Genomic DNA, 20,502 nt, shown 5'->3' with positions numbered 1-20,502 from the left:
TGTCCTCCCCACATCATCACACCAGCAGGGGGCAGTGTGTCCTCCCCCCATCATCACACCAGCAGGGGGCAAAGTGTCCTCTCCACATCATCACACTAGCAGGGGGCAGTGTGTCCTCCCCATATTATCATACCAGCAAGGGGACAGTGAGTCCTCCCCCCATCATCACACCAGCAGAGGGCAGTGTGTCCTCCCCCCATCATCACACCAGGAGGGGGCAGTGTGTCCTCCCCATATTATCATACCAGCAAGGGGACAGTGAGTCCTCCTCACATCATCACACCAGCAGAGGGCAGTGTGTCCTCCCCCCATCATCACACCAGGAGGGGGCAGTGTGTCCTCCCCATATTATCATACCAGCAAGGGGACAGTGAGTCCTCCTCACATCATCACACCAGCAGAGGGCAGTGTGTCCTCCCCCAATCATCACACCAGGAGGGGGCAGTGTGTCCACCCCCACATCATCACACCAGCAGGGGGCAGTGTCAGTGTTTATACTCCATTTTGTGATGGAACAAGTTGGTGTTACAAAGCGCCCCGGATCGAGGTCACCTTCCCAATTGGGGTGATCGTGAGATCATGTGATGTAATGAATGTATCCTCCTGGGTATACCAACATGATCCCACAATCCCTTCTAACATCCTTAGGGGTAGCGTTGTTTTCCTCGGCTCATATCTCACGCCTCCCCCGCCACTGCCCACCAGTATTTCAGTAATTTTTGGTTTTTCGCATCTCATCCCAATAACTCCAAAAAATCTAAATGTTTCTTTACTTTAAAAACTTTGCGGGAGGATTGTGTCCACAGAAGTGTTCGCCGTCCCTGCAGGGCATGCAATGTGTTCATGGCTGAGGGGGTTAGAGGAGTTTTGATGATGAAACATGGCTACAAAGAGAGCCGGAGGATGAGAGTCATCACCGCCCACGCATTGTACCGCTCCTCTGTTCTCTACCTCCTGCCGCTCATCATTGGGAAAGCAGAGCTGGTTATGTACTGGCAGCAAGAACAGGAACACCGGCAAAATATTGCTGTTAATTCAATGTTTCTCAGCTCTGCCATGCAAAACATTACCCACCGCAACACAATACTGCTGCACCGACTAACACCAATAATAACAAAGTATATATATAGTATATATATAGTATGTCACAGTACAGGGATAATACACACAGTGATGTCACAGTACAGGGATACTACACACAGTGATGTCACAGTACAGGGATAATACACACAGTGATGTCACAGTACAGGGATAATACACACAGTGATGTCACAGTACAGGGATACTACACACAGTGATGTCACAGTACAGGGATAATACACACAGTGATGTCACAGTACAGGGATACTACACACAGTGATGTCACAGTACAGGGATAATACACACAGTGATGTCACAGTACAGGGATAATACACAGTGATGTCACAGTATAGGAATAATACACACAGTGATGTCACAGTACAAGGATAATACACAGTGATGTCACAGTACAGGGATAATACACACAGTGATGTCACAGTACAGGGGGGATAATACACAGTGATGTCACAGTACAGAAATAATACACACAGTGATGTCACAGTACAGGGATAATACACAGTGATGTCACAGTACAGGGATAAAACACACACAGTGATGTCACAGTACAGGGGGATAATACACAGTGATGTCACAGTACAGGGATAATACACACAGTGATGTCACAGTACAGAGAGAATACACAGTGATGTCACAGTACAGGGATAATACACACAGTGATGTCACAGTACAGGGATAATACACACAGTGATGTCACAGTACAGGGATAATACACACAGTGATGTCACAGTACAGGGGGATAATACACAGTGATGTCACAGTACAGGGATAATACACACAGTGATGTCACAGTACAGAGAGAATACACAGTGATGTCACAGTACAGGGGGATAATACACAGTGATGTCACAGTACAGGGATAATACACAGTGATGTCACAGTACAGGGATAATACACACAGTGATGTCACAGTACAGGGATAATACACACAGTGATGTCACAGTACTGGGATAATACACACAGTGATGTCACAGTGCAGGGATAATACACAGTGATGTCACAGTACAGGGATAATACACACAGTGATGTCACAGTACAGGGATAATACACACAGTGATGTCACAGTACAGGGATAATACACACAGTGATGTCACAGTACAGGGATAATACACAGTGATGTCACAGTATAGGGATAATACACACAGTGATGTCACAGTACAGGGGGGATAATACACACAGTGATGTCACAGTACAGGGATAATACACAGTGATGTCACAGTACAGGGATAATACACACAGTGATGTCACAGTACAGGGGGGATAATACACAGTGATGTCACAGTACAGGGATAATACACACAGTGATGTCACAGTACAGGGGGGATAATACACACAGTGATGTCACAGTACAGGGATAGTACACAGTGATGTCACAGTACAGGGATAATACACAGTGATGTCACAGTACAGGGATAATACACAGTGATGTCACAGTACAGGAATAATACACACAGTGATGTCACAGTACAGGAATAATACACACAGTGATGTCACAGTACAGGGATAATTCACTTTAATACAATGTGTGATTCTGTTGCATCAGACTGGAGGCAAATGTTGGAAAATAAACTCATCTCTATATATCAGACATTGTCAGGGGTTGTCAGTGAAAAAGAGAAAGTACATACCATGGCTGGGGGGGGGGGGGGGAGGAGAGTCTTTCAATAATAACAAAAAAGCTATATACTCACTTGTCCTGCTCCCCCACCACAACCCTGGTAACCCTCCGGGTCTTCAATCCTCTTGGTTTCTTCCTTGTTCCTGTGGCTTTGTGTCTATGGAATAACTGCCCTGCTACGGTCCTGCATGGTCACGAATGTCCAGGAACCAGGAAAAAGCCAAGAAGACCGAAGACTTGAAAGTAGTGGGGGGTAGTAGGACCAGTGAGTATAGCATATTTGTTATGTTAATAACAACCGCCTTAAAGGAGAAGTCCAGCAAAACTACTGCATCAAGGCTTCTCTTCCTGGATAACATGGTGATGTCACTTCCTGGATAACATGGTGATGGCACTTCCTGGATAACATGGTGATGTCACTTCCTGGATAACATGGTGATGTCACTTCCTGGATAACATGGTGATGTCACTTCCTGGATAACATGGTGATGTCACTTCCTGGATAACTTGGTGATGTCACTTCCTGGATAACATGGTGATGTCATAGCTCCCAACTTTCCCGGATTCCGCGGGACAGTCCCGCGGTCCCGGAACTGCACCCAGTGTCCCGCATTATATGTGGTCCCACCGAAAAAAACAATAAACCAGTAACTCACCTGTCCGCCGGTCCCAGCAGCTCCTCTCCCGGCAGAGCGTGCACTCCCGTCATCCTCCGGGGCGGGCAGCGGGGTATACAGACACTGACTGTGCCGGAAGTGACCTGCAGCCTCTGTCAGTGTCTGTATACCCCGCTGCCCGCCCCGGAGGATGACGGGAGTGCACGCTCTGCCGGGAGAGGAGCTGCTGGGACCGGCGGACAGGTGAGTTACTGGTTTATTGTTTTTCTGGTCGGGCCACACTAATGGGGGATTGGCTACTATGTGGGGCGCTATATGGGGGATTGGCTACTATATGGGGGGATTGGCTACTATGTGGGCACTATATGGGGCATTGGCTACTATGGGGGGCACTATATGGGGGATTGGCTACTATGGGGGGCACTATATGGGGGATTGGCTACTATGTGGGCACTATATGGGGGATTCGATAATATGTGGGGCACTATATGGGGGCATTGGCTACTATGTGGGGCACTATATGGGGGATTGGCTACTATGTGGGCACTATATGGGGGATTGGATACTATGTGGGGCACTGGCTACTATGTGGGCACTATATGGGGGATTGGCTACTATGTGGGGCACTATATGGGGGGATTGGCTACTATGTGGGGCACTATATGGGGATTGGCTACTATGTGGGGCACTATATGGGGGCATTGGCTACTATGTGGGGCACTATATGGGGGATTGGATACTATGTGGGGCATATATGGGGGTATTGGCTACTATGTGGGCACTGTATGGGGGGATTAGCTACTATGTAGGGCACTATATGGGGGATTGAATACTATGTGGGGCACTATATGGGGCATTGGCTACTATGTGGGGCACTCTATGGGGGATTGGCTACTATATGGGGCAAATATGGGGCATTGGCTACTATGTGGGGCACTATATGTGGGGCACTATATGGGGATTGGCTACTATGTGGGGCACTATATGGGGGCATAGGCTACTATGTGGGGCACTTTATGGGGCATTGGATACTATGTGGGGCACTATATGGGGCATTGGATACTATGTGGGGGATTGGATACTATGTGTGGCACTATTGGGGGGATTTGATACTATGTGGGGCATTTTTGGGTAAATAGGATACTGTATAGGGCACTATTTAGTCAGCAGCATGTGGTGACTGTAGGGGAGTGGCTATGGAGGGTTGCTATGGGGGCGTGGCTATGGAGGGTCGCTATTGGGGCGCGGCTATGGAGGGTCGGTATGGGGGCGTGGCTATGGGGACTGCGGCGCACATGTCCCTCTTTGCAAAAGTTGGGAGGTACATGATGTCACTTCCAGGATAACATGGTGATTTCACTTCCTGGATAACATGGTGATGTCACTTCCTGGATAACATGGTGGTCACGACCCGACTCCCAGAGCTGAGCATCTTTCTGCCATTATTCTCTCCAGCAATCACAGCCCGCACAGCTGTGGGAGTCGGGTTGTGACATCACCATGTTATCCAGGAAGTGACATCATGTTATCCAGGAAGTGACATCACCATGTTATCCAGGAAGTGACATTACCATGTTATCCAGGAAGTGACATCACCATGTTATTCAGGAAGTGACATCACCATGTTATCCAGGAAGTGACATCACCAAGTTATCCAGGAAGTGACATCACCAAGTTATCCAGGAAGTTAAGCCTTGATGCAGTAGTAAGTGCAGGGAAAAAAGCACTTTATCAGCCTTTCCCGTAATAAGTGTATATTGGGGATTTGTATAACTTTTGGGGGGCCATACAAAACATTTTCACCGGACTTCTCCTTTAAACACTGTAATGGGTATCATCACTGCTCCTCACCCGTCATCTGTTATACCTATAGGGAGCCGGAATAACACTTAATTACTCAAGAAAAAAAAAAACGAAGCCCGGAGCAGGATACCAGTGCAGTTAGTTTAGTGTATTAACCTTTTCTTCTTTAACTCCTTCCATGCTGGAGTCTCCAGGGGCATGTGATGGGAATGATCTGTGATATACATAGAAATACACTATTGTTCTTTCCGGATGTTTCCTCAGACCTGTGGGATTCGATGAGTGACTGGCGGCCTCGGCTGAAGGAAAAGGTTAGGAGTGTGTGATTTAGCATGAGCGCTCGGCATTGTTGGGAGCGCCAGACATGATGCTTAATTAGAATATAGTGTTTGTGCGCGGCGATGTAATTAAACCGGGGGGACTCTACACCTTGTTGTTTTCCCTTCATTAATGCTCATTTGCGCTCGTTTTACTTAAAAGCGATGGGACCGGGAGACTGGAGAATAATTCTATCCAATGGAAAGGGTCACTATTCAAAGGCACAGTAGGGTTTAAAGCATAAACAAAACAGCAGGGACCAGGAACTCCGGCTATAATCCTCTCCTAATACATCTGGATAAGTAGATTTCAGGGACCTTATGGGGAAAATTGGGCCAATTTATTGAACACCCGCATACACGTATAGTTATAGTAATGGTCAGCGCAGAACAATAGGCTTACATGAGCGAGGAATAGTCTGTGCGTTCAGATTTAACCATTGCAGGGCTGAATAAAACTAAATGTGCTCCTTAAAGGGGGTCATCAAGTTAAGGAAAATCCTGGGCACCAAATAAGTTTATATTTTATGGAGACAGCCTGATCGAAAAAGGTCATACTCACCCAGCTCGGCTCCCTGCAGCTCCCAATGTGACATCATCCAGTCTCGCTGCTCATCCAGTAACTTTATTCTTTTGAGATGAACTTTTCATGGGAGTCACAGTCTGGCCAGCCAATGACTGACTAAGGGACCTATATCACGGTCCGAGCAACAATGTAAACAAGCGCCGATCTGCTTGTTTACTGGGCCTATTTCACGGCCCGATCATCGTTTAGCGACGGCTGCAGGGACAACGATGTCCTTGCAGCCCTTGCAGCATACATTACCTCTAGCAGGGCTTCTCCTTCGCTCCGTCTTCCTCCCCTGGTCCTGCAGCGCAGCATCAGCTTCGGTGTGGCCTGACTGAGCTGTCAGACCGCTCAGCCAATTACTGGCCGCGGCGGTCCTGGCCTGTGATTGGCTGAGCGGTCTGACAGCTCAGTCAGGCCACACCGAAGCTGATGCTGCGCTGCGGGACCCGGGGAGGAAGACGGAGCGAAGGAGAAGCCCTGCTAGGTAATGTATGCTGCTTGGATCGTCGGTCGCCGCCGCGCACCGCTATTCCACCGTAGCAATGTGTGGGTGGCAAACGACGATTTTAGGTTTGAACCTAAACGAACGATCAGCTGTTGACACGATCATCGGCAGATCGTTCTTCCTATTCCACCGAGCGATAATCGGCCGATTCGGCTGATTATCGCTCCCGTGGAATAGGCCCCTAAGACTAGGTTCACACTGCGATTTTGCAATCCGTTTTTTTGCAAAAAAACGGATGAAAAAAATTGGATACATTTGTGTGAATCCGTTTTGATCCGTTTTTCCATTGTAAGAAAAACGGATCCGTTTTTTTCAACGGACACAAAAGTAGTGTGAGCAGTGTTTTTGTGTCCGTCAAAAAAATCGGATCCGTTTTGATCCGTTTTTTTACAATGGAAGTCAATGGAAAAACATATCAAAAAGGATTCACACAAATGCATCCAATTTTTTCATCCGTTTTTTATTTTGCAAAAAACGGATTGCAAAAACGCAGTGTGAACCTAGCCTAAAGCAGGACACCAATGTGATTGGCTAAGAAGGCCAACACTGCTGAGGGGAGTCCATCTGAGAAGTAGGAGGACGAGTTACGGGAGCGGATGCTGTTACACAGGGAGCTGCCGGGGACTGAGGTCGGTGAGTAACCCCTTTAATATGTGTCTACTTGCTATGAGGCCCAGTGATACCACTCTCACAGCTTGACGTATAGGAGGTTGAGGCCTGGATGTGCGGTCACTGACAAGTGGATGAGTGTGTAACACACTTGTGCACTCCTCCTTAAGTGTCCGGATAAGAGAAAACTCTGATCCCATCAGTTAACGCTCTCATAGCAGCACTGTATATCCTCCTACTCAGGGGTCGCCCAAGGAAGCCGCACTCAACTGCCATACACTTAGGGTCCCATTCTCACCATGTAAATCACCTGTATATTTGACCGCTATAGGGATGTCACATTTTACAATAAATGCTGCATGAAGATCACACAGCAACATGTGAAAACTGACACAATAAGGTTCTTTTCCAGTTTTCAATATTGAAATTAAAGTGGAGTGAAAATTGTTTTCAAATCAGAAAACTAAACTGATTTCTGTATGATTTCTATTTAAAAATCTAAAATCTTCCAGTACTTTTCAGCTGCTGTATGTCCTGCAGGAAGTGGTGTATTCTCTCCAGTCTGACACAGTGCTCTCTGCTGCCACCTCTGTCCATGTCAGGAACTGCCCAGAGGAGGAGAGGTTTTCTATGGAGATTTGCTGCTGCTCTGGACAGTTCCTGACATGGACAGAGGTGGCAGCAGAGAGCACTGTGCCAGGCTGGAGAGAATACACCACTTCCTGCAGGACATACAGCAGCTGAAAAGTACTGGAAGACTTAAGATTTTTAAATAGAAGTAATTTACAAATCTGTATAACTTTCTGACACCAGTTGATTAATAATAATAATAATAATAATATGAATAATAATAAATCATCGGAGTACCCCTTTAATTCCTCTCATTACTTATTATGGGAAACTGACAAACGTAAGTGCATCCGGTCAGTTTCTTATAATAAGTAATGGAATGACTTGCAATGCGATGTGTATTTTTACCCTCAGATTCTGCACTCCAGGTCCGTTCTTCCCGTGAATTAATCTGCCGCCAGTCCGCGGTGTATCCACCCCATGGGAACGTCCCCCTATGAGTGCGGTGCTCCACACACGGACGGAACATTCTATTAATAGAATTAATTTCAGATTAAAGGCTAATGGTATAAGAAGGGTCCCTGCTCCCCATGCCGACCCTTACATGGTTATTACATGCCATCCTCTGCCCACACTCGTCCGTTCTCCGTCCGTAGACGACTCCATCTGACTGTCAGTAATATGGAGCGTTTCTGTCTCACCGAAAACACAGGTTTGAGCTAAAAGTGTTCATTAAGGAATCTCAGGCGGCCGTACACCTTGGACGTTCTCCCGCAGAGTGCTTACAAAAATATCATTTTGCTCCAATTACCCTGTCCAGTAGTCAGTAATCAGGATCTACGGCGAGCAGCGCTGGCGCATTATATTCCTGAAAGCTCGGCAGCCGCCCCGGCGCCATCTCTGCAGTGTGCTGGCTTTGGCGCACGACCGCTGGAAGCGACTTTGTTCGCGCACAGCAGCGGCATAAATACACATTACAAGGTTTTACAATCGCACTTTGTAAAATCACCGAGGTTATTATGTTCCTGCGTGAACGGGATGGGGGGGGGGGGATCAGCGCTATAAATAGGATCAGCGGGAGGGGGAGAGTTAAGAAGGACACTATTAGGTGTAATAAGCCGGAGATGTGTGTGGAGGGACGGGAAAAAGGAGATTCTGGAATTTAAATTTGTCTACTTCTATGGAAAAAAGAAAAAAAAATAGCGACTTGTAACATAATTTTATGTGATATTGTGATATAGGTCAAAGGTGAAAATAATTATAATCCCTATGTAATGCCGTAATATTATAGGATACCTGTATTTAATACATATAATTATTAGCACTAAAGGATGCAAAAAAAGTGTCAGAAAGTTTTACAGATTTGTAAATTACTTTTTTTAAAAAAAAATCTCCAGTCTTCCAGTACTTATCAGCTGCTGTATGTCCTGCAGGAAGTGGTGTATTCTCTCCAGCCTGACACAGTGCTCTATGCTGCCACCTCTGTCCATGTCAGGAACTGTCCAGAGCAGCAGCAAATTCCCATAGAAAACCTCTCCTGCTCTGGACAGTTCCTGACATGGACAGAGGTGGCAGCAGAGAGCACTGTGTCAGGTTGGAGAGAATAAACCACTTCCTGCAGGACATATAGCAGCTGATAAGTAATGGAAGACCAGATATTTATATATATATATATATATATATATATACACACATGTAATTAAAAAATTTGTATAACTTTTTGACACCAGTTGATTTGAAAATACTTTTTCCTCTCTGGAGTACCCCTTTAAAACAAGACTAGCAATTATAATATTAAATAATTTTTCTTCTCTCACAGCAACATGCATTGATAGCCAAACATTCATTAGGCCAACCGCTCTCTCTCCTGATCTCCCCATACACATGTATATTTAGCTTGGCGCAAGCCGACCCATCCGCTCCACTGATTATTATTAGGAGCGGGTAAGCTCATGTGATGGGGGCGGGGCAGTGCTCCTGACAGTGCTCCGGATTGAGGATTACACTGCTATCAGCACAAGAGGAGGAAGGTAAGGGACAGATCTTCCTCCTCACCGCCCTGTGCCCACTAGGGGGCTATCAGCAGACTAGAGTCATCTAACCTGCTGATAGTTCCCCTTTAAGTGCAGTGACGAATGCCTAAATGTCCTTTCAGGTAAACTAGGCATCAGAAACATTTTGTGAATGTATTGATTTTGGGTAGTCATGCCCTTTGGGTAGTCATGCCCTTTAAGGCTACAGACACTGTTTTTTAAAATTTTTTATTTCTTTCCTGAATGCAAAATGAAACAACTCCCTAGACAGTCTTTATTACACATTTTGTACCATTTAGCTGTTACATAGGGAAAGAAAAGATAAATCAGTCTGGTAGTCTTTTCGCTCTCTCAGTATTAGTGACAGCAGTAGGGAGTGGGTGCACACCAGCTTAGGTAGGGAACAGGGGGATGAGAATCTTGGAGGGCAGCTCACACAGACGACAGAGACAGAGAGAAAGAAAAGCAGCAGATTCAAGGCAGCTTGTAGGGGGGGGGGGATCATGAGGAAAGATATATTGAGAACATAGAGTTCACACAGCAAACTGCAGAGGCTGCAGAAGCAAAACTAAGCTTTTTTTTTTTTTAATAAAGACCCATGAAAAAAATGGTCTTATGTTCTCTATGAAGTTAAAAGCCAAAATAAAAAAAGGGACGATAAACTCGGAAGCATGAAGAGGTGCCCCCGGCAGGTGCGGTGATTTCTCAGCTAATGACGATTATGTCCGTTTTTAGGATCAGTCGGACCCCTAGCGATTAGTTTGTGGTCCCCTGTGTGTTGGATAAGAAGCTGAGATAGGAATACCCCTTTGAGTCAATAATATTGTTTTTGTTGCCAGCTATGAGGCCAATGTCCAGCACGGCTGTTTCTACCATATTGACTCTTTTCTGTTATTGCAGCAGAGAGAAGACATCGGCGGCTTCTCGGACAGATCAGCAGAGAGTCGGAGGGTCGGCCAAAACCCGCAAGACTTCTTCAAGTAACAGAGAAAATTCCAAATCTTCAAAGATCCAGAACCGATTCTGACTCTGAACGGAGGTCAATATTGTGTAATATCGGCACCTGTTCACACCGAGTGGTTTTACTGGCAGATTTGTTCACAAAATAAAAATAATAAATATTTAATGGTGTGTAGGTGTGTTCATTAACATCCTAGCTTATCCAGGGTTCTAGTCTCAAAGGTATAAATACATGGGCCAAAGACCATACATGAATGCATAAAAATAGTCTTTATTAAAGGGGTATTCCACTAAAATTAAAGGGGAGCAGCACCTCCCTGCTGGAAGCCCCCTATTGAGCACAGGGCACCAAGGAGGATAGTATGTCTCTTACCTTCCTCCACTGTGCTGTTAGCAGTGTAATCCTTGGTTCGGAGCACTGTAAGGAGCATTGCCCCACCCCCAGAGCATGAAACCTTTTAATGATAACCTATGGAGCAGGGGTGGGCCAGATTGGTGCTCTGCGGGCAGAGAAGGGCTCCTAACGGTGCTCCAGACCAAGGATTACACAGCTAACAGCACGGGAACAGCACAGTGGAAGAAGGTAAGAGACATACCATCCTCCTTGGTGCCCTGTGCGCAATAGGGAGCTTTAAAGTGTCACTGTTGTTTAATTTTTTATTTTTATTTTTGCAGAAATCCATAGTACAGGCAATTGTAAGAAACTTTGTAATTGGGTTTATTAGCCGAAAAATGCATTTTTATCATGAAAAAGCAGTTTGAAGCTCTCCCCCCTGTCTTTATGGTTCTCTATGGAGAGGGGAGGGGTGGAGAGAGATGAGGCACCAAAACAGGACAACAATGAGTTAATTTACAGCTACATCACCGGGCTCTCTCCTCTGAAGTCAGCACTGACCTCTCTGACCTCTGAATACCATCTTTCACACAGGTCCCGCTGTGTAATACTTTGTTCTTCGCTCTCTGCTGCCGACTAATCTCCCACCTCCTTCCTCCTCCTCCCCTCTCCATAGAACAGACAGGGCCCGACTGATGTAAAAGAGTCGAGATTTCCTGAAAATGAGCAGTGAATGAGAGAGAGGAGGGAAGGGGGTGGGGGGCTGGGGAAAGGCTTTCTGATTGCAGATAATGTCATATTTGCCTAATAAACCCAATTACAAAGGTTCTTAAAATCGCCTGTACCATTGATTTCTGCAAAAAAAAATAAAAATAAAAAATAAATAAATAAAAATTAAACGACAGTGAGACTTTAAAGAGGACACAGTGCACGGACCTGCAGCTCCACTTAAAGGAATGGGACCATCCTCCAGTTGCCCACACAGCTGGGTAGCCAAGGTCTTCTGTGTGTGAAAGAGCAGGTAAGGGGGCACAATAATATACCAGTGCTGAGCCCCTTTATTCTCATGGTTATTGGTAGGGGTCCTGGAGGTCAGACTGCCAATGATCATAATGTCATGGTATATCTGAGATAGGATTGTTCCTTTAAAGGGATTGTTCACAATTTTTTTTTTTCTTTCAAATCAACTGTTGCCAGAAAGTGCCATAGATTTTTAATTTACTTCTATTCAAAGATCTCCAGTCTTCTAATACTTATCAGCTGCTGTATGTCCTGCAGGAAGTGGTGTATACTTTCCAGTCTGACACAGTGCTCTCTGCTGCCACCTCTGTCCATGTCAGGAACTGTCCAGAGCAGCAGCAAGTCCCCATAGAGAACACTGAAGGAGTAATGAGCAATTTGCTACTCAATCTGTCAGTGTCAGCCTTTCTTGTAACAACGGAACCACGGACCCCACCACAGGAAGCTGTGCCGGGTTGTAGTGGGTCCCTTGGGCTCTTGTCACGGTAGTCCTGAGTGGCAACTGACCCACCCAGACTATTGGTACCATCATCCACAGAAAGGGGAAAAATAACCCAAGGTGTGCGGCTAGTGTGTATAGGTGTTGGTGTGTATAAAGTAAGACAGAGTCCTGGTGATATAAAAATAGGACAGCTTTACTGTACATTCTCTCAGCAATACAATACACTTCAGCAAAATAGATAAATCTTCACACAGACTTTAGTGCTTGAACTTGTTTGTGCTTGAGGAGGTGCTGGAGAAGTAGAGTAGAAGAGAGGTAGTTGTAGCGGTGCTTGAAAAGTTGAGAGTGGAGTAGAAGAGTTTGTCGAGGGAGTCCCAACCCAATTTAGCAATGTACTCGTAGAGTGAGAAGTTACTTGTACCCGTGTATAGAATGTCTGACCACCTTGTGCCCTTCAGTGTCGAGTGACCCGTCCTAATAGGGTGATACAAGCCCCAGTGGTGGTTATCTGGGAAGCTAAGCTCCCGGGGGTGTTCCAGTTACCTGCACTGCGAGATAGGATACATAGACCTTCTTTGGGAGCTTTGTCCTATCCAGGCTGGTTCCTCTTGTGTTTCAGGATACTGCCTTGCACCTTTTAGACTGGTTCATGGCATGGGTTAGGGTGTTCCTGGACTCTTCTCTCTTTTAGTGTTTAGCACTGCATAGTAAGTATAGTAGAAGTAGTAGTGAAAGAACTGGTTGTCTCTAGCTGCCTCTGCACACACACGTGTCTTAGACACCACTGAACTGACATCCTCCCACAGGGAGCTAACTAGCTCCTCCTACAGGGGGTGAGTGTGTGTGTAGAGAGAAAGCACCTCCTATAGGCTAGCACTGAACACATGGTATAACAATAACATTAACCCATTGCTTATTTCAGCGGTGCAGGAAATACCAAGATTTATACATAATACTGACACTTAGTGGTGAAACTGTAGACCACTCCATCACCACTTAACCTGGAGTGAGAACAACAGGTGCATAAGGCACTTAATAGTGGGACACCACACAACCATTTATCTGCATTGGGTGCAGTATATTCACACACACCAGATTTTTTGCAGAAACTTCTGCAACTGCCCCATTCATTTGAATGGAATTTTGGAGAAATGGATGCATTTGCCGCAGATATAAACCCCATCCCGAAACCTAAGCTCCAAGCGCATAAATTTCTGCCGATGCCGATCTACCCTGCTCATTAGTTTCAGAGACTTAGAGGTAACGTGTGCCCGGAATACACACAAATATGTTTCCAGATAGTGATGCAAATAAAGTATGAAGCCTGTTCAAGATAAATTGCAGCATCCGCCTCTCCGGCACGTGCGGGGGGGGGGGGGGGGGGGGGGAGCGGCGTTTAGTGCCGAGATCAATCTGTGACCTTAGAACTAATTAAAATAATCTAATTGAATTTGCCCCCGTTCCCGGCCATGAGGAATATTGTAGCGTAATTACAATAGGATGTAACGTATGACACAGCTCCCGCAGAAACACAAATAGTTGATGATCTCAGGATTTTTTACTGTTAGCGCTCAGTCCACAGAGGCAAAAAAAAAAAAAAAAAAAAAACATCCCGAAGAATTACTAATTTACGTTCCCTGACAGTCTCCGCGTATCGGGGTCTCCCGCGAGAGTGTTTAATTGCTCTGTAAACTTCAGACTTAAGTATTCCTCAACATCAAGAGTCAAGTTGATGTTGTAAATGTGAAAAAATAAATAAATAAATAAATGAAAAAAATTGACATGTTTATTAAATAGTTATAACCACAAAGGAGGGGAAGGCTGAGCGCTCCCATCTAGATGAACGGGAACGAGATATATAAATAAAAATTAACCACACGGGCCGTCCTGACACCATCATCACACATCAACTTAATTAGCCGAGCCCGCATAAATTAATTTACATTTCAATTAATGTCCTTAGCAACAAAATGCCGGCGTAATGGGGTAATTGGATGGCGGGATGGGGGGGAGAGCGCGTGGAAGGAAATAGTCGCTTTCTTTGGAGGAATTCTGAATTTTTTTTTTCTCATTTTCCCTTTCTCCGCATTACTATAAATTACCTAAATAATGATTGTTCGTTTGGGCAGGTCCGCGCTCCCTTCTGGGTCTAATTATAAAGACTTAGTACCTCATTAAGCAAAATGGTTTCGGAGTCACAGGAAAACATTACTCTAGTCGAGAGTCATTAGTTTTTACAAAAGAGGGAATTCTGCGGAATCGGACGCATTAAGTGCTACGGGAAGGAAAGTCGACAGTCGGCATTATTGCGGAGGGTCGTTAGATAATGGAAAAAATATGATTATTCATCTAATTCTTGTCATGGCTCTAACATATGAATTCTATGAAAGTCGGCGCTGCCTTAAGAAGATAACCGTGATTTACGAGAAAAGAAGCCCGGCCATAAAATTTCCTTATTAGAAGCAAGGGCAGAAACTGGGACCAGATTCAAGGATACTTTGAGTAAAAACGTGTAAATTAAAACTGCTGCAAAACATAGGGGGGCATTTATCATTAAAGCAATTATTAGTGCGCTTGCCCGCTTTTCAAGTGCTGCGCAAAATTTATTTAGTGCGCAGGTCTTGATAAATCTTGGACAATTTTTGCGATTTTTACTTTTTTTTTGCAAACTAAAAAAATGCAATTTTTTTTTTATTTTGCTAAAAAAAAAAATAATACACCAGGGTTTGAATGAGGTACTATGGCGCAATTTTTTATTATTTTTTTGCAACCCCCTCCACACACACAAAAAGCACATGATAAATCTGGATAAAAGAAGTAGCAAACTTAAACCACCCCCACCATGCTCACTCCAAACAAAAATAAAAATTCAAAATGGCGCAGCCGGCGTAAAATGCTTAAAAATAGCGCAAACACCTTGATAAATGTAGCATAAAAATTTACGCTGTGCGCAAAGACATCAAATTAGCCCAAATAATGAAACAAAGATAGATATGATAAATGTGCCCCATAATGTCCAATACTATTGGTTATAGTGGTTTGTTGAAAAACAAAAACTAGAAAAAAAAAAAAAAAAAAAAAAAAAAAAAGGCTACTTCCTCTATGTCACTATTAACTAATTGGTGATACATTAATGTATAGGATTTGATTTAAGGATGAAGATTTAATCAAGTGTGGTTGTAGCTGCACATGAGAACTTACATGGATGATAGTGGAAGTCAATATATATGTGGATAGGCAATATATATAGTTTAAGCAAGGGCTGCAAGGACAGCGATAACAATGTCCATGCAGCCCTTGTTAAACGATCATCGGGCCGTGGAATAGGCCCAGTAAACGAGCAGCGATCTAGCAGATGATGTAGCAGGTATTATCGGGCCCTAACAGCTCTGTGAGAGGCAGGATTCCTGCTGATCGGTCAGTAATCAAATCCTTATTTCATGTAATAAAATGATGACTAATTCTTTATAAATCCTACAATGTGATTATCTGGAATGTTCTATAGATTCTGTCTCTTACACATCCAGTGTACATACAACATAATATACACCCCTCTCCATTCTGTGTAGGTTGGAAAACTTGCAAAATTGCCACCGTATCACATACATTTACCCCACTGTACATGACAGGTAAAGGTAGCAGCAGCTCCAGGTCAGGATCCAAGAGCAGATCAAGTGCCAAAAAGAAGTGAAATGAAAGTAGCAAAAATAACAACTGACTCTATTCCACCTGTGAACAGATAGGTAGGAGATGGATAGATAGATAGATAGATAGATAGATAGATAGATAGATAGATAGATAGATGATAGATAGATAGATAGATAGATAGGTAGATAGATAGATAGATAGATAGATAGATAGATAGATAGATAGGAGATAGATAGATAGGAGATAGATAGATAGATGATAGATAGATAGATAGGACATAGATAGATAGATAGATAGATAGATAGATAGATAGATAGATAGATAGATAGGAGATAGATAGATAGATAGATAGATAGATAGATAGATAGGAGATAGATAGATAGATAGATAGATAGATAGATAGATAGATAGGACATAGATAGATAGATAGGAGATAGATAGATAGATAGATAGATAGATAGATAGATAGATAGATAGATAGATAGATAGACAGGAGATAGATAGATAGATAGATAGGAGATAGATAGATAGATAGGAGATAGATAGATAGATAGATAGATAGATAGATAGATAGATGAGAGAGAGATAGATAAAAGATAGATAGAGAGAGAGAGAGAGAGAGAGAGAGAGATAGGAGATAGATAGATAGATAGGAGATAGATAGATAATAGATAGATGATAGATAGATAGATAGATAGATAGATAGGAGATAGATAGGTAGATAGATAGATAGAATCTCATCCATCCTATATCCGGCCCCGCCGTCCTTATTTTTGAAGGGCACAGAAGTGACTCTTTCTCCTTTGCTCTCGGTGAATACATTTTTCAGCCGCACAGCATTGTCTGGAATACCGGCAGCCATGCTCTCCCTTTCATCAGGGTCCGGGGACAATCTCTCTAAGTGTCTCTTTGATGGCTGCATCCCTCCATACACGCTCCAGCAATAGACCAATGGCTTTATCATCTCCGCTATTATCGCCTATTCAGTAGGTGAAACTTTCAGATCTTACAGCCTGCATGTACGCACCAGGAACAGCACATACAGTACTTAGGGACGTTAAAGGGAAACTCTCCTAACAATTTGGTAAGAGCTCCGGTGATTATGTCAAATATACTGGAAATTACGTAAATGGGAATTCACTTTAGTCAGTGAGTGAAGAGGAATGGGGGACACAATCTGACTGAATACCCCATGACAACACTGCCACTAAGTATCAAGGTAAGTGCACATTGAGCATCAGCGCCATCGGGATTGAGGCAGTGTGGGATCAGGGCAAGCAAATTATATGGTTAGTAAGGAAAAATTTGTTATTTTAAGGGGAATTTCTTTGAAATCAAATGGTGTCAGAAAATTATACAGATTTGTAATTTACTTCTATTTAAAAATTTACAGTCTTCCAGTACCTATCAGCTGCTGTATGTCTTGCAGGAAGTTGTGCTTTCTTTTCAGTCTGACACAGCCCTCTCTGCTGCCACCTCTGTCCACGTCAGGAACTGTCCAGAGCAATAGCAAATCCCCATAGAGAACTGTGTCAGACTGGAAAGAATACACCACTTCCTATAGGACATACAGCAGTTGATAAGTATGGGATTTTTAAATAGAAGTAAATTACAAATCTACATAATTTTTTGAAACCAGTTTATTGGAAAGAAACAGATTTTTGCTGGAGTATCCCTTTAAACCTCTTGGTTGATCCTAAGATTAGAGATGAGGGAATCTCGAGCACACTCAGGTTCATCTGAACCCAATTTCTCGGCATTTGATCACCAGTGACTGAAGAAGTTGGATGCAGCCTGGAAAACATAGATATATACTATGGCCTATGACTGTATGCATGTTTTCCAGGACCTCCTAGGGCTGCATCTAACTTCTTGAAGGAGAACTATCCATAAGTTAGACAAATCTAACCTTCTCATAGCACACCATTGTAGAGGATGCCGAGGATGAACCTATGCCTCTTACCTTCATCCTCGGTGCAGTTTCTGTGCACTTAGTTGCTCCATTGATTATTATCAGAAGCGGTGGTACGGCCGTGGGAGGATTGGCGCTATGGGGGCAGGCAATGCTCCTAATGGTGCCCCAACGCTCCTAACCATCTCACCGGACTGTGGAGTAAACAACTAAATGCACCAGAACAGCGCCGAGGAGGAAGGTAAGAAACATACCCTCCTCCTCTGCATCTCCTGTGCAGTAGGGACAGGAATCTAACTTGCTGGTAATAAAATGTTCTTAGCTCTTCTCCTATTGGGGCCGATGGGGTTCTGAACCTCTTTGATCTTAAAGGAGAAATGATTACTATAATTCCATTTACAATGGGGCATCAATACAATCGGCTTCTACGCTCAGTACTGCAGTTTAGGGTACTACTAGACGCCTGATGGCGGCCCGACTATTGATGTAAACGAGCGCTTATCTGCTAGATCAGTGCTCGTTTAAAGAACCTATTACACATGATCGCCCAGGAAGGGCACTGCGGTCAGGGACCGCTTCAGCCACAGTGCAGAGAAGCAAGCAGAGGGAAGAAGACCGGGAGTGTGGAGAGGTGAAGTAAAACAGTTTATTCAATGGTTAGCCGTCGGCCACGCATCACTATTAGATTAGATATTAGAGGGATTAGATATTACACGTGGTCGATGATTTTGGTGTTGGACCTATCAGCCGATGATGATTGTCTCTCGGCCTGATTGGGGCCCTTAGGGTCCTATTACACCGAGCGATTTTTAACGATTAACAACTAACAATAAACAATCGCAAACGAGATTGTTTATCGTTAACCTGAAATCATTCACCATATTACACAGAGCGATAGTCGTTAGTTACTATGATCGTTACTGTGATCGTTATTGCGATCGTTACTATGATCGTTTATTCCTTCTGATCCCAGCAAAACAATGGACAATGTGCAATTACACTTAACGATTAGTAAAAAAAAATACGGGACTTGAGCGAACGAATGTAGAATTACAGCGAACGATTAAAGATAATTTTAGGTTCAGATCTAAATCAACAACATACAAACAATTTTGCCATTACACAGAACGATTATTGTTTAAATTCAAACGATATAACGATTTTTGGCACGATAATCATCCCGTGTAATAGGACCCTTAGTCTGACTCACTTGAGTTACAGTAGTATATGCCATCACATGTATGATTGCATCTTGAAGAGTGAGGATATCCCTTATTCTTCTCATAGGTTGGGGTCCTGGGGGTAGACCTCCACTGATCACATGTTACTGGCCAATCCTAATCAATTAAAATTCCTGGAAAACACCCTTTATACCCTTCGGACAAATACAACCAGACTCCTACTTCACTCGGGGTTCGGAGTTAGCAGGGTGACAACCACTTTTTTCCACATTTGTTTCTTTTTACTCTTTTCAGCGTTCTTCGTCTTCTTTTGCCCTTCATTTCAGCATGAACTATAAACAACATCCAAGCTTCATTTTTAGATATATATTTTGTGCCGAGTCAGCATATAAAATCCGGCGCCTAAGCTTTTTCCCTCAGCGACCTTGTCTATCCGCATCAGGTCTCCCATTCTCTTCCAAAACAAAGAATCGCGGAAAGACCAAAGTATATTTATTTTTCGGTGACAGAATCTAAGATCTACAAATACTTCTGCATCTCAAGTGGGCTTTGTCGATATTTAATTTGTAAATCTTGGCAGCCTGACCTTAGCGCAGCTACCGGCATCTAAAAGTTCTTATAAAGGACATCTTAAATGACAGAACTTAAAGATCAACTACAGTGTAGCTCCTGAAATGTCATGTGTTAACCAATTTCTGTGGCTGAGACCTTCTCCGGATCTGTGCCGCTGTGATTCATCCCATGGTGTCCGCGTGCGGGGTCTATAACAATGTTTCATGTAATCTGAAGCCATGGCTTCAATCATGGCATTTCCACGGCAGTAAAAGGGATCCACAGAGTAACATTTAGGATAGATGTGCTGCTCTGTGAGATCGTCTCAAGACAATGACCACTGTCTATAGAGTATATCCTGGCCAGAAGAGAGAGCTGCCCTGTAGGGGCCCTATTCCATGGGGCGACTATTGGCCCATATTGACCCTATTCCATGGGGCGACTATTGGCCCATATTAACCTGTGTAATAGGGTAAGTGACAAGGCCGATTCTAGCTTTTCTCTCTAGGACCTTGTAATATCCACTGAAGATTTGGAAGGTGATAAAAGAAGTACTCTAGAGGAAACAATAGTTTTTCCTAATCAACTTGTGTCAGAAAGTTATACAGGTTTGCAAATTACTTCTTTTTAAAAATCTCCAGTCTCCCGGTACTTAACAGCTGCTGTATATCCTGCAGGAAGTGGTGTATTCTCTCCAGTCTAACACAGTGCT

The 20,502-nt window shown here is 43.9% G+C and overlaps 1 protein-coding gene across 3 annotated transcripts in view; it reads left to right on the top strand.

Annotated features, from left to right (window-relative positions):
• LOC138799868 (cytosolic carboxypeptidase 6-like) overlaps window positions 1-10,828 on the top strand; it is a 291,975-nt gene extending 281,147 nt beyond the window's left edge. For all 3 annotated transcript variants that reach the window (XM_069981583.1, XM_069981584.1, XM_069981582.1), the window contains one exon: window positions 10,642-10,828. In XM_069981583.1, coding sequence (XP_069837684.1) covers window positions 10,642-10,768 — 127 coding nt within the window. In that variant the 3' untranslated portion in view covers window positions 10,769-10,828. The remainder of the gene's footprint in view (window positions 1-10,641) is intronic.
• The last annotated feature ends 9,674 nt before the right edge of the window (window positions 10,829-20,502 follow it).

This window comes from Dendropsophus ebraccatus, chromosome 8 (genome assembly GCF_027789765.1).
Source record: "Dendropsophus ebraccatus isolate aDenEbr1 chromosome 8, aDenEbr1.pat, whole genome shotgun sequence".
NCBI lineage: Eukaryota > Metazoa > Chordata > Amphibia > Anura > Hylidae > Dendropsophus > Dendropsophus ebraccatus.
This window is presented reverse-complemented; position numbering and strand designations above follow the sequence as displayed.